We start from the raw sequence: 15,930 nt of genomic DNA on the forward strand, positions 1-15,930 counted from the left end.
AGGAGAACGGCAATATTTATTGAAAAGTCAACAGCATTGGAGGGGGATTTATACCTCTGACACCAAACGGGACGTGCTCTTCTTGGAGCATTTGAAGAAAACTGATAGCTCTGTAATGCAGTCCTCATCAAGATGACCAATCTAGAAATGAAAGCATTCAAGAAGTAAAAATAGTTTACATGTAACGTAGCAAGTGCATGGTTTAGTGTGAAAAGTTTGCAATGTACAAAATGCATTCCAGTAATTCCCAATCACGGGTAGATTAAAGCATTACAACTTTTCCAATATTCCAGATTTAAAATAAATATGTTGCTCTTAAAGAATAAATGGAACAAAAGTTCACAAATGAAGATACCATTCTTACAGCTTCTTTATCTTGTCCTTCCACTTAAAAAAATAATTCTACTTCCCTTACCTTTTGCAATTAGGAATTGATGCCCTACTTTCAATGACATGAAGCATAGTATGTTGGACGGAATGCAAATTATGCCAAAAAAAAGTTCAGGAATAATGCTACAGGTGATATTACAGCAGGATTTCGATTAGCTGGGCAAGTGCGCTGAGGAATGGTTATGGGAGTTTAATGCAGATAAGTGCGAGGTACTGCACTTTGGAAAGTCCAACCAGGGCAGGACCTTCACAGTGAATGACAAGGCACTGGAGAGTGTTGTACAGCAGCAAAATCTAGGAACGCAGGTACATAGTTAGCCAAAAATGGCATCACAGGTTTAGGGTGGTAAAGAAGGCTTTCGGTACAATTGTACAAGATGTTGGTGAGGCCGCATTTGGAGTATTGTGTTTAGTTTTAGTTCCTCTGCTGTAAGAAGTTTGTTGTTAAGCTTGAAAGAGTGCAAAGAAGATTTACGAATATGTTGCTAGAACCTGAGGGCCTGAGAGGCTAGGACATTACTCCTGGAGTGCAGGAGGCTGCACTCCGAGGACCTTAAATCATGAGAGGGGGGGGGACCGGGGGGGGGGGGGGGGGGGGGAGATAGTTAGGGTGAATGCACGCCTTTATTGAGAGTAAGGGAATGACAAACCAGAAGATGAGAGGGGAAAAATGTAATAGGAGCCTGAGAGACAACTTTTTCCACAGAGAGTGGCAGGTATATGAACAGGCTGCCAGAGGAGGTAGTTGAAGCAGGAACTATAACAACATTTAAATGACATTTGGCCAGTTACATAGATAGGAGTGTTTAAACAGGTATGGGCCAAACACAGGCAGTTGGGACCGGCATAGATGGGGCATTTTGGTCGGTGTATGCAAGTTGGTTATAGGTGACTGTTTGTTCATGACTCCGAGCTGCTTTAATTTTGATTAAAGTGTGGAGAAAGTGGTTTTGCATTCCAAATTTTGCATTAAAACAAAGCTGTATGAGAAAGAATTAATGCAAGTATTTCAATTCAATGAGTATTATGGAGAAAGCAGATGAACAAAGCCTTGATCAGCGTTTGGAACTATAAATGGCATGGCCATTGTTGTGAGAGGGACATGACCAGTAGCTCAATGTTCTGCAGATTTGATATTTCAGATGTGAACGAGAGAGTCAAAAGGACTAGTGACGCTACTAATAAGGGAGATTATCATGCCAGTACTCAATTCAGTACCTTATTGCATGGCTTTTCACTACTTAAAAATTATCTTAAAACATTTATAGAGTTATGATCACTATCCAAAAACTGTTCTTCCACTGAAACATTAGTCACCTGGCCAGGCTCATTTCCCAATAAAAGGTCCAGTATGTTCCCTTCCTGGCTTGGAGATACTGCTTCAAGAAACCCTCTTGGAAACACACATCTAAGCCTTTGGCACCTAGCAAATTCCAGTTGATAATGGGAAAGTCACCCAATAAGAGAACCCTGTCGCTTTGGCAGTTCTTAGTAATCTGTCTAAATATTTTTTTCCTCTATCTCAATTAGGCCTCCATAATAGTATAGGCACCCAAAGGTATTGCAATATCAGTCACCGAGGCTTACATGTGAAGATCCTTCAGGAGGGTGAACTCTTGTAAACTGTTTGGACCTGATAGTGTACCTGGTTGCATTCTCAAAAACTGCGTGGACCAACTGGCTGGAATTTTTGCAGACATCTTCAACCTTCATTACTGTGGTCTGCGGTTCGCACCTGCTTTAATAGGGCATTAGTACTGGTGTCCAGTATGAGTAAGGTGGCATGCTTCAATGACTACTGGTTCAGGTGTTCAGAGATGTGCTTTCTAGGTATTAGCATGTTGAAGGATGGGCAGCAGTCAATGAACAACATTCTGACATTGCTGTTCTTATTGTCAAAGTGATCCAGAGCTGAATGTAATGTTAACCAATCTATTTTTAGTACGCATATTTACAAGGAGCCTAGATTATCTGGACAGACAAATTCTCAACAAAGATTGGCCAGTTAATTGGTGCACAATTTCAGAACCCAGCCAGGCTGACAACTTTTCATGAGTTTACCTTCGTGAATGCAGATCTGAGTCCTGCACCAAGATGTATGGGACACAGCCAGTGGGAAATGGGATGTGGATGGGTGGTATGGAACATGGGGCTTGTTGAAACTTTGTATGTTGTTCAAAACAGATATAAATTGCATTGATCACCCACTAATTTCCACTTTTAGCCTGTGGTGGTATTAAATGCTACCAGCCATCTGGCAACCACTTGATTGAACTGAGCCTCAGTTTGTTTTTTTACATGTCTCTTTTAAAAAAAAAATATAGAAAAAGAGCTCTCATTCATATTTGAGTTTTGTCAACCTTGCACACAAGTGAATGCTGCTATGAAATCTTCCAACACATTGGTTAATTGAAATTATCTTAATTCAAATGTTTTATTACAAATTTAAACTTCAGTTGATTTGAAGCATACAAGATTTTTTTTTCAGAGTATTTAATGCATTTCGTTGTCTCTGTACTGTACACTGACAATGACAATTAAAATTGAATCTGAATCTGAATCTGAATCACATTCTCCCATAGTGAAATTTTTGAACTTTTTCTTCATTTCAACTGGTTTTCAATTTTCAAAATTCTGCATACTACTGAAGTTGTTGAGTTTAGTTAAAATTAATAAAGTTAAACCAATAAATCAAATTATTTACTTCAAACATCAAGCATAAAATAGAAGTCAGTTCAACTAGTCTAGACAAATGTTTATGAACCACAAATAATTAGTAGTGCTCCTTCATTCAACGTCCTGAGCAGAAACTACAATTTAATTCCTCCAGTATCACAAAAAGATAAACCAGTTGATACATATTATAGTTCCCATGTTGTGCATGTAGAATTTGTATTCATTTGTAGAGACAATAGTGGTTCAAATTCAAGTCTGCAGATGCACAATTCTTTTGAACAGATTAATTATTGTCCTGCCCTCAAAATCATTTTAAATGGCTTTAGAATGCTTACAGGTATCTGAGATTTTGTAAAATTTCAATTGAATAATGCGACCCATTAAATTGTTTACAAAATAGAATACACACTTTCTATTAAAAACACTGGGATTATTCAGATCAGAATGTTGTTCATAAATTCTTAAATTAGAGGTGCAGAATAAGGCCATTCGGCCCATTAAGTCTACTCTGCCATTCAATCATGGCTGATTTATCTTTCCCTTTCTACCCCATTCACCCGCCTTCTCCCCATAACCCCTGACACCCTCACTAATCAAGAATCTACCAATCTCCGCCTTCAAAATATCTATTGACGGCCTCCACAGCCGCCTGTGACAATAAATTCCACAGATTTACGACCCGCTGACGAAAGAAATTCCTACTCATCTCCTTTCTAAAGATAAGGTTTTTTATTCTGAGGTTATGGCCTCTGGTCCTAGACTCTCCCACTAGTGGAAATATCCTCTCAACATTCACTTTAAAAAGGCCTTTCACTATTTGAGAAATTCAGTATTTTAAAAAGATTTATAGATTCTCAAAATGCTCAGCTAGCCAATTAAGTTTGCAGTTTTTAAACATATATATTTTAGTGTTTTCCAGATGGTCAATAATAAATAAATTATCAATTATAAATATGGGAACCAATTCATAATGTGGAGATCGCTCATTGGTGGAAATTTGTCCTGTAACATTTAGTACATTATTCACATTTGGCTTCAAAACACTCACTGGATATCTGGTATGCCAGTCAACCGGGTAGCTGTAATCTTGCATTAGCCAAGGGTGGTTCAGAAGATGTTTTATAGTGATCCGCTTCTTTGGATCCACCTGTGGGAAAGAATTAGAGCGGTAAAAGTCTTTGAAATACGTTGCCAAATGCAAAATATATCAAACATAATGCATTTAAGTGCTAAATTACCTGTCGCACAATTTTTAACATTTAAAATTAAGCTGAACATTTAACAATGTAAATATTTTGAACTGCAGGTTCTTGACAACAAAAATTGTTCTTGCACTCCAGCAACATTAAATTGAACAAATTTAAGATGTTTTAGTGAAGGCTCTCCATGAAAATCCATTAAATTCCAAATTTTTTTTTAAAATTACCTAATATATTTTAAAAGTTCATTTGATCAGATTTTTGGGAAATTATAATCCTGAGATTTTTGAGGGAAAAAAAATGTTTCTTTTAAACAAACCATCAAATCATATACTTTTGCATGAATATTGTAGATACTTAATTGTCTTGGGTGTTAACATGTCTTAAACTAGTCTTTGTTCAATCAAAATTAAGTTCATGGCATTATTCATAAAACCATCTTAGAGTTGCATGGCTACCTGTATATCAATTCAGGCAAAATGTTGCTTAGCTATTAACATAATGGATTGGAGAGATAGAATTCTTTAACTTTACCAACTGTATTCCAAATTAAATATTTATAATACAGTTCAGAGTTCACACTGTCCAAACATGAACCGAATTTTGGCACCAGAGGACTTTATTCTCAAGTTCTAAAGTACAGTGCAGCCTTAATATTAGATGTGTGTTACCTTCTCAGCAAGAAACCTTTCCTTCTACAATATATCAAAGTGCAATATTCAAGTTTGATGGCACTGGGTCTGCACTCGCTGGAAGAATGACAGGGGCCTCATTGAAACGTACCGAATAGTGAAAGGCTTGGATAGAGTGGATGTGGAGAGGATGTTTCCACTAGTGGGAGAGTCTAGGACTAGAGGTCATAGCATCATAATTAAAGGACGTTCCTCTAGGAAGGATATAAGATGGAATTTCTTTAGTCAGAGGGTGGTTTATCAGTGGAATTCTTTACCACAGAAGGCTATGGAGGCCAAAATGGATATTTTTTATGGCAGATTGTTGATTAGTACGGGTGTCAGGGCTCATGGGGAGAAGGCAGGAGAATGGGGATAGGAGGGAGATCGGGCATGATTAAATGGCGGAATTGGGCCGAACGGCCTCATTCTGCTTTAATCACATGACATTATTACCTTAAGAGGAGACTATTCTATCCGTAAAACCCGCACCACAAATAGAATCATGGCTGACTCTCCAAACTATATACTTTGCTTTTGCTTTCTCCCCATATCCCTTGATCAGTATCTATATTTGACTCCTGAAACATATTAGTTTACCACCAATTGCTCTCTATGGACGAGAATTCCATACGTTCACCATTCTCTGGATGAAGACATTTTTCCCGGTCTAATTTTTTCAAATTACCACTTATCCTTGGAACATGTCCCCTGATCCTTGACTTCTCTCACATCAGGAACACACATCCTGCATCTCGTCTGAACATTTAACTCAGTCCCCTCCCTCCACCCCCACACCACTGATGCTGCCCAATCTACTGAGATAAAGAGGGTTTTTTTCAGATTTGCAGTTTTTTTAATGTTAAAACCTATCAAATTCTCTACCAATATCAACCATTAATTTCCTCCCTCTATTTTCCCAACATTTCTGGGAGGACAGACAAATGTTTGTGTTTAATTAGTCTGTCATTTCTTTATTCCCCCATGACGGATTTCTCTGATTTTGACCACAAAGTAGTCTGTTTATTTTTAGTGTACTTTTCCTTTTCATATATCTGCAGCAGTTTGGGGTCAGTTTGTTTTCTGCAAGCTTATTCTCATATTGTTCTTCCCTACTTTGACATTCTAAACTGCTTGGAATCCTCATGTTAGCTGCTTCCCATGTCCATTTCTCTTTTATCCTCCTTGAATTTAATACTAGACTTAATTTATTTTGTAAACCACAGTTGCATTACCTTTCCTATTTTGTGCCAGCAATAGTTGTAATTAATTTATGGACTTTTGAAAAATTAACTATTGCTAATCTGCCATCAATCCTTTAAGTAACATTCTTCAATCTATTATAGCTGATTCCCATCACATCCTTCGTGATTTCCTGCTAAATGGGATAGTTAATCAGTGGAAATACCAAAAACATTCTCAAGAAATAGAGTAATCCAAGTAGCACTGATCTCTATAGATCAGAATTTTGTACGTATGATGATTCCCATGAGTATTTATATTCTGATTTGACTACTGTACTGTAGAGGCTATTTTTTTTCAAATGGCAGTCCCTAACCACAGTTGTTGGCGTTTTGTCAGATGAAAAGTTAAAGGCAACTTTATATCTTGGCTACCATACATAGACATATACACTAAAGCTCCTAATTGGGAAGCTCTAAATACATTTATGTTATGGAAACTACAATTTTGTGGATGGTGAAGATGGTGTTAGCAGTATTTATAATATTGTTAAACTTAATAGTGTCCCTTACTAATGCCTACAGGCCATATATAATTAGATAAATACATTTTTAAAACATCTTGGAGGAAATAAAGTTATACATTTTTCAGGTTTCTTAAAACACTTTAAAATGTATTCCAAACAATTAATTCAATAGAATTTTACCTGCAACATTTGATTCAAAATGAGTACACTTGTAGGTGAGAGCCATTTAGGTATGTTAAATTTTCCCCTCTGCAAAAAGAAAAAAGTATTTTCAACAGAGTTGCATTATTTGTCTTAAATCAAGTTTAATACTCCTCAACCAGTATGCCAAAAGGAGAAAACTCAATTTATCAAATTGAAGTCACAAACCATGACAATTTTTTAAGAGAGGTGGTAACAGAAATCTCTGAGACAAATTGGTGAATGACAAATCTGAGATGATACCTTTCCATACTGTCTCATCGGTGGAACACTTGGTAAGGCCCCAATAAAAAAGTTAAGGATTACAATCAGAATCGCTGCCTCAAAATGGTAGTCAGCAAAATCAGACCCACACCACCCTGGCCACACACTCATTTCATCATTGCCATTGGGTAGAAGGTACAGGATTTGTAACCTGGACCTGTAACGTCCAGGAACAGCTACTTCCCTACAGACATTCGGCTATTAAACACTACAACCTCAAATAAGCTATAAAATACATAGCCTATTATAGTGTGTGTGTGTATATTTTTTTATTCTCATTTATTATATTGTTTACAATGTACAGGTGCACAACCTTTTATCCGGTGTTCCAGAAACCGAAAAGCTCCGAAAACCGGCCATTTTTTCCAGATGTCGTCTGCGCACCAAAGCTCGCGTTTGGCGCCAAACTTGACCCAAAACGACCCACGGTCAACCCAGGTCTGTACTACTGTAGCGGCTGCCTCCTCCCTGGAGACCGGGAGACGCTTAAACATCTGTAAATCATTGCTTAAATGTTAGTCAGTTAGTTTGGAGGGCTTTTATGTGAAGGGGGGTGAAGGGGTAAACTTTAATTCTTAGTCCCCTACCTGGTCGGAGAGGCGGGGAGCGGTCAATGCCTTACCGGGTCGCTGTGCAGTAAGCTCCGCAGCGCTGTGGCCGTTGGGGCTGCGGGCGGCGCCAGTTGTAGCTCCGACCCCGGCAACTCTACCCCTGGCTGCGAGGCGCTCCAAATCCAGCGCGGCCCGCGGCCGGACGCCCCAGCTCCGCAAATGTCGGGAGTCGGCAGCGTCGCAGCGCTGGGAAACCAGCGGGGAGCGGGCAATGCCTTACCGGGTCGCCGTGCGGCAAGCTCCGGAGCGCTGTGGCCGCCGACACACAACATCGCGGAGCGTCGCTGGATTTGGAGCCGCGCAGCCAGGGGTAGAGTTGCCGGGGTTGGAGCTCCAACCGGCGCCGCCCGCGGCCGGACGGAGCCCCCAGCTCCGCGGCTCCAAATCCAGCGACGCTCCGCGATGTTGTGTGTCGGCGGCCACAGCGCTCCGGAGCTTGCCGCAATCCCAGCGCTGCGACGCCGCCGACTCCCGACATTCCCGGAGCTGGGACGTCCGACCGCGGGCGGCGCTGGATTTGGAGCGCCTCGCAGACAGGGGTAGAGTTGCCGGGGTCGGAGCTACAACCGGCGCCGCCCGCGGCCGGACGGAGCCCCCAGCTCCGCGAGGTTGGGAGTCGCCGACCAGGTAGGGGACTAAGAATTAAAGTTTCCCCCTTCACCCCGACTCCACCACCACCACATAAAATCCCTCCAAACTAACTGACTAACATTTATGCAATGAGTCTCCCGGTCACCCGGGAGGAGGCAGCAGCTCCAGACTTTTCAAGCCGCCCGCGCTACCTACCTAATCTACGCTAAAAATCTTCCATTCTGAAATCCGAAAATGTCCGAAATCCGACAAGTGTCTGGTCCCAAGGCTTTCGGATAAAAGGTTGTGCACCTGTACTATGTTTCCTGTTATGCTGCTGCAAGTAAGAATATTCCGTTATGCTGTTGCAAGTAAGAATTTTATTGTTCTCTCTGGGACATATGACAACAAAGCACTTTGAAAGAATATGCATTGGCAATGCATTCTTCCCATCTCTTAATTATTGAGCTTTATTTTCTCCAACAAAAAAGAAACAGTCGATCACACAAGATTAGATTAAATTCCAATATATTAGCATTTTTTGGAATCCATTCAATTTTATCTGACTGCCCAACTCTGAAGGGAAGTTGTCAATTATAATTAGAATATTCGAGAATGGTCGTGTGAACGCCTGTTTGGTGAACACGTTAAAATTAAAATGAAGAAATTAACATTTTATGCCCACTTTCGCCTCTTCACCTTGATATTTCAATGTTTTTGCATGGACACATTTCACTGGTGCTCATGCACAGCTCAGTTTATTCTTGACCATTCTTTGATAGAGCTCACACCTTCTTGTAAGGTTGCCCTTGGATTAATGATAACCTAATTCCACAGTGGCCAGTCTGAAGAAGGGTCTCGACCCAAAATGTCACCCATTCCTTCTCTCCAGAGATGCTGCCTCCCGCTGAGTTACTCCATCTTTTTGTGTCTATCTTCAGTTTAATCCAGCATCTGCAGTTCCTTCTTACACATCCACTGTGGGTTTTGTTGGTCCAGGTGTTACTGAGGCCAATGTGGAAACCCTGGGTTCCTGACAGGACTGGCAACTGGGTACTTTGTGGAGTTTCCTTCTGCAATACACAGTGGGGTTCAGTGCTCTCTGAATGCATGGCACTAAGTTCCCAATACTATCCTGATTGTTCCTTTTCATGAGTCAGGGATGCCCAAAAAAAGTGAGGATGTTATGTTTTCCTTCCAACTCCTCCCCCCCACCAACACCACTGTCCTGGGAACATATCTTTGGATAGCTCCCTCTGTCCACCAGACACCAACTATTTCCTCAGTTATGGTATAACGGAATGTGGATACACATTATTTTTGATTATCCACAAGCAATGCAAGATAATACGAATTCTACCATGATCATTCTGGTCCAGCATTCACAGAAGATCAATTAACATGTTGATTTATCAGCTCAAAAGATATGGTTTACTGCGCTGGCAGAAATTAAATACCATGGTGAAAGGAGGGCAAATAATGCAGGAATAAGCTTATGCAAAACATATAGGTAAATTGCAAAAAAGAATTTACCAGTATCTTCCTGTATAGAATCATCATATTATCATCATCAAATGGAAGAAATCCACAAAGAAGTGCATATAAGAGGACTCCCATACTCCAGATGTCTGCCTGATATTTGTGTAAAGAAAGGAAAATTAAAGGAGCATCTTCTTCATCTTAAACTATCAGGCATCATAATTGTTGCATGTATGTATACAAGTGTACCAAATGTCATAATATGGTGTCACATCACCGATCACCATCATTTATTGGCTTCATTCAAATAGCAGAACTTCACTAGATAATTGAAACATTCATTTTTCAGTCAAATTTTACCCACGTTTCCCTGAAAACGACTTCATTACATATGGCACTTTGGACAAATGAGAGAACAAAGTTCAACTCCTTCACTTTCTACCAACCTGGATGTCAAATTAAATAAATATAATGCAATCAATCCCTGTAACCCATCCAAAATAGAGATAAATAAAAAGCAAGGAAAACATCAATAAATCCAAAGCTACTCAACATCCTTTTAGCATCGATTAGACAGTCAGAATCTTGGAGTTATCAATTAGTTTACTTCTCATTCTTCCAACCTCCACAGAGGATATATCAATCTTACTCAATCTCATTGGAAGGTCCCTTGTTCAAAAAAGCCAATCCTAGTAATTATTTTGTGAATGATGAATGAATAAATGAATACTTTATTGTCCCATGTGAAATTATTTGCTTGCGTACCCAAGGTATGCAAATAGTCGCCACATAAGGATGCTGACAAAGTATCACAGTATCCACGCCAGGTCCCCCTTTGTTCTCCCCCCCACCTCCTCACAGCGTTCCCCCCAGGTGATAGATTACTGACCGATATCCACTATGAATCCACTGACTCCCATGGCTATCTGGAGTACACTTCTTCCCACACTGCTTCCTGTAAGGACTCCATCCCCTACTCCCAATTCCTCCGTCTGTGCCGCATCTGCACCTAGGATGAGGTGTTCCACACCAGGGCATCGGAGATGTCCTCATTCTTCAGGGAACGGGTCTACTATAGATGAGGCTCTCACCAGGGTCTCTTCTATACCCCGTAACTCTGCTCTCACTCCCCATCCCCCCCACTCATAACAAGGGCAGCGTCCACCTTATCCCCACCTTCCACCCTACCAGCCGTCACATACAACAAATAATCCTCCGCCATTTTCGCCACCTACAACGGGATCCCACCACTGGCCACATCTTCCCATCTCCTCCCCCGTCTGCTTTCCACAGAGACCGCTCCCTCCGTAACTCCCTGGTCAATTTGTCCCTTCCCACCCAAACCATCCCCTCTCCTGGCACTTTCCCTTGCAACCACAGGAAATGCTACACTTGTCGTTTTTACCTCCCCCCCCTGGACTCCTTTCAAGGACCCAAGCAGTCTTTCCAGGTGCGACAGAGGTTCACCTACACTTCCTTCAACCTCATCTATTACATCCGCTGTTCTAGATGTCAGCTGCTCTACATCGTTGAGACCAAGCGTAGGCTTGGCGATCGCTTCGCCCAACACCTCCGCTTGGTTCCCATTAACCTACCTGATCTCCCAGTGGCCCAGCAGTTCAACTCCCCCTCCCATTCCGAATCCGACCTTTCTGACCTGGGCCTACCCCATGGCCAGAGTGAGGACCACCGTAAATTGGAGGAGCAGCACCTCATATTTCGCTTGGGCAGTTTGCACCCCAGCGGTATGAACATTGATTTCTCTAATTTCAGGTAGTCCCTGCTTTCTCCTCCCCTTCTCAGCTCTCCCTCAGCCCACTGGCTCCACCTCTTCCTTTCTTCTTCACGCCCCCCTCCCCCCACATCAGTCTGAAGAAGGGTCTCGACCCGAAACATTCTATTTCCTTCGCTCCATAGATGCTGCCCGCTGAATTTCTCCAGCATTTTTGTCTACCTACTGTATATTTTTTAGCATTTTCTAGTTTTGCTCCACTACAAACCTTACAATCTCTCTTCGCTTGTAGTCAGATACAAGTTGTTCTTATCTTTGCACTTAGTTAAGACCAACATGACATTTTTTACCCATTTTTTTATACCAGCAAATTTGTGTCTCACATATCAAGATCTCTCTGTATACCACTATTTACCTGTTTTGCATGATTTGCATTATCAATTCATCCTACCCATGTAAAATCTCATATTTTCGCACATCATGGTCAGTCTTGCATCTTTCTACATAAATATAAAATACACTAATAAAATGCTGCACTTACCTCAGATCCAATATAAGCTTTCCCTTGAATAAGTTCAGGTGCTGCATAGGCAGGGCTACCACAGCAAGTTGTTAACTGGTAATTTAAACCACCCTGCAGCAAAGAGAAAAGTGAAGGTGCAGGTTGAAGTTTACATTTACCCCCAATAGGATCAATCCATCAAATATTTGGGTAAACTTAACTTTTTTGACTCCATCTTAACTATTATTACTTTGACTCTCGAAGGCAGGGGTCTTACTTAGGTTCAAATTGAGTATAGAAGCTGGGATGTAATGTTAAAATTGTACAAGGCATTGGTGAGACCAAATCTGGAGTATGGTGTACAATTTTGGTTGCCCAATTATAGGAAGGATGTCAACAAGGGAGATGCTAAAAATGCATTTCGTTGTCTCTGTACTGTACACTGACAATGACAATAAATTGAATCATTTCATTTCATTTTTCAAAATAGAGAGAGTACAGAGGAGATTTACTAGAATGTTGCCTGGGTTTCAACAACTAAGTTACAGAGATAGGTTGAATAAGTTAGGTCTTTATTCTCTGGAGCGCACAATGTTAAGGGGGGACTTGATAGAGGTCTTTAAAATGATGAGAGGGATAGACAGAGTTGATGTGGACAAGCTTTTCCCTTTGAGAATAGGGAAGATTCAAACAAGAGGACATGACTTCAGAATTAAGGGACAGAAGTTTAGGGGTAACATGAGGGGGAACTTCTTTACTCAGAGAGTGGTAGCGGTGTGGAATGAGCTTCCAGTGGAAGTGGTGGAGGCAGGTTCATTGGTATAATTTAAAAATAAATTGGATAGGCATATGGATGAGAAGGGAATGGAGGGTTATGGTATGAGTGCAGGCAGGTGGGACTAAAGGAAAAAAAGTTGTTCGGCACGGACTTGTGTAGGGCCGAGATGGCCTGTTTCCGTGCTGTAATTGTTATATATGGTTATATTAAATGCAACACTGCAGCATTTCCCAGATGGCTATTCTTCTGAGTTACCCAGGAAAGCTTTGGAAACCAGACCCTTCGACGCACAACACCCATACTAGCGCAACAGAAAGCCCCTACCCCCCCCCCCCCCCCCCCCCCCCCCACTGGCCATTAATATTGGAATTGGTGGAGAGGTGGACTATTGCGTTGGGTGACCAGCCCTCCCACTTAGTCTAGTAAACACTGAAAATCACACATATTTGCCTGCTTCCACTGGATAATTACCATAGTGATGTCACCAGTCAAATTACATCAAGTGTTTTACAAAACCAAGTGAAGAAAACAAATCTTTTAAACTATAAAAAGGTGCGACATACCTTGGGTTTTGCACAAAGGCCAAAATCAATCAACTTCAAATTATGATCTTCATCAATTAGTAGATTTTCCTATTTAAAAACAAAAATTAGATAATGTCAAAAAGAGAAATTGAAATATTTGTCTTGCATCAAGAGTGGCGGCGCTGTTGACAGCTGCGGCTCGCCTGCAGTCCGTCTATTTTTACTTTTTTTGTTGTTTTCTTTTGTCTTGTTATTGTAAATTTTAGTTTATTAGGTTGTGTATATGTGAGTGTGGGGGGGGGGGGGGGTGAAATGTTTTTGGTCTCTTCCTTCGGGGGAATGCGACTCTTCTTGTCGTTTCCCCGTCTCTGCCTCCGTCTGCGCTGAGGCCTAATGGCGGAGCTGGCGGCCTCCAACTGCGACCATGCCTCGAGGTTCCGGAGGCAGAGCCAGCCAGGACTTACCAACGCGAGGCTGGCTGACTTCGGGGCTGTGGCGGCGTTCCGGTGGTGGTGGCCCGGCTTCTGGGCCGAAGCAGCTTTCCGGAGGCGGTGTCCTGAATTCGGGGCTCCCGGACATCGTCGGGAGCTTGCAGGTCACAGGTTGGTGACCTGTTTTTCCGGAGCTCACGCAAACTACAGCTGCGTCCGCTGGACTGGAGGGTGGCATCATCGGCAGCTTCGACCACCCCGGGCCACGGAGCTTGAACCGGCCCGTTCGCGGAGCTCGGTTGAGTCGCGGGACTTACCATCATCCGGCGGGGTCACAACAACGGAAGCCTGGATCGCCTCAGCTCAGAGGGAGAACAAGGAGGGAAGACAGAGACTTTAAGACTTTTGCCTCCATCACAGTGAGGAGGTGCCTGGTGAACTCACTGTGGTGGATGTTAATTTGTGTTTATTGTATGTTTTGTTATTTATTATTATATGTATGACTGCAAGCAACGAAATTTCGTTCAGACCGAAAGGTCTGAATGACAATAAAGGAATCCAATCCAATCCAAAGATGGCTACCAGGATTAATAAATACTAAATATAAAACTGGACTACTACTGGCTTGGGAGAAAAGATCTCTCCGAAACCCTTGAAAATTCTACATGTCTAAAACATGTAACTTAGAAAGCTAGCCTGCCATTCCAGCTACATGGAATGGAATGCTATTTATTGTCATTGAAACCTGGGTTTGAACAAAATTACATTTACTACAGTTTTTTACATTACAAAAAAACCCAAGACCCAACTTAACACAGTTTACATAAACATCCATCACCTCCAACACCTCCTCACTGTGATGGAAGGCAAAGTCTTATCTCTTCCCTTTGTCTTCACCCGCGGTCCAACTGCAGCGTCTAGGCGAACTGGGGCTCCGATGTTAAAACCCCCGGCGGACGATGGCAAGTCCTGTGGCCATTTAGCCATGCCGGGCGATGTTAGACCCCGGCTCCATGTCCTTTAAACCTTGCGGTTCAAGCAGACAACCCGCGGTCCAGCAGTCCAAATGCAACGTCTAGGTGAACTGGGGCTCCGATGTTAGAGCCCCCGGTGACGATAGTAAGTCCCCGTGGCCACTAACCCGCACCGGGCGATGTTAGGCCTCGCTCTGTGTCCTTTCAACCCCGCGATTCCAGCGGGAGAAGCTGCCGTAGCGGGAGCTCCGAAAAGCGGTCTTCCATCAGGGACCTGGAGCTCCCGATGTTCCTGTTCACCGGGCCTGCAGCCGGAGCTTCCGAACTCAAAGCCGGGTCGCAGCCGAGCGCCACCGCAGTGTCCCCGCTCCGAAGACGGCCAGCTTCGCGATGTCAGGTCCGCAGGCTCCGCGACTGGTGCCCTCAGGTTGGTCCTGGCCGGAGGCCGCCGCCGGCTCCACGATGTTAGGCCCAACGACACCGGAGACCCGACAGGGAAAAAGTCGCGTCCCCCGTACAGGGAAGAGATTAACGGTTTCCCCCACATCCCCCCCTCCACCCCTCACATGTACACAGCTAAAAAAATAACAAAAACTAAGCTCAAAACATACATTTAACAAGACAAAAAATTAAAAAATTAAAAAGACGGACTGTAGTCGAGCCACTGCCGTTAGGCGCCGCCAACATGTTCCACTATTGCAAATCCCTGCCCCATTACAAAAAAACCCAAGACCCAACTTAACACAGTTTACATAAACATCCATCACAGTGAGTGCTAAATGCTAAATGCATTTCGTTGTCTCTGTACTGTACACTGACAATGACAATTAAAATTGAATCTGAATCTGAATCATTGATTCAACTTGACAACTTATTCCATTCTGCTAAATGACCTTCATGCAGGAGCTATGTTATTCTCCAAATGTTCTGCTATCGTATTCTATTTCAGAGTTGGAAAGGAAAGATGTTCCTGTGGAATAGCTGAGAACAAAGTAGACCTTATTCTGGTTACTAGCTATTTGAGTATTTCATCCAGGCAAACAATTCCAGAAAAATTGTATTTTTAAAGTTTATGAACTAAATTTTTAAATCACTTTGGCCAACTTTCTTTTCATAAAATATATTTGTAAAACCATTTGAGAGATCTCTGCATTGTTCATGAGCATTTCTTCACATTCCTTAGGTGGTTATTACCACTTTGTTAAATCTCAGTGCTTTTC

At 42.2% G+C, this 15,930-nt stretch overlaps 1 protein-coding gene across 1 annotated transcript in view; it reads right to left on the reverse strand.

The window, feature by feature from the left end:
• The window catches only part of melk (maternal embryonic leucine zipper kinase), a 77,680-nt gene that overhangs the window by 32,615 nt on the left and 29,135 nt on the right, over nucleotides 1–15,930 (reverse strand). The window contains exons 6-11 of the mRNA XM_055632721.1: nucleotides 13,345–13,413; nucleotides 12,043–12,135; nucleotides 9,824–9,922; nucleotides 6,825–6,893; nucleotides 4,115–4,213; nucleotides 55–141 (exon numbers count right to left, since the gene is read on the reverse strand). Coding sequence (XP_055488696.1) covers nucleotides 55–141; nucleotides 4,115–4,213; nucleotides 6,825–6,893; nucleotides 9,824–9,922; nucleotides 12,043–12,135; nucleotides 13,345–13,413 — 516 coding nt within the window. The remainder of the gene's footprint in view (nucleotides 1–54; nucleotides 142–4,114; nucleotides 4,214–6,824; nucleotides 6,894–9,823; nucleotides 9,923–12,042; nucleotides 12,136–13,344; nucleotides 13,414–15,930) is intronic.

The sequence above is a fragment of the Leucoraja erinacea genome, chromosome 3 (assembly GCF_028641065.1).
Source record: "Leucoraja erinacea ecotype New England chromosome 3, Leri_hhj_1, whole genome shotgun sequence".
Classification (NCBI taxonomy): domain Eukaryota; kingdom Metazoa; phylum Chordata; class Chondrichthyes; order Rajiformes; family Rajidae; genus Leucoraja; species Leucoraja erinaceus.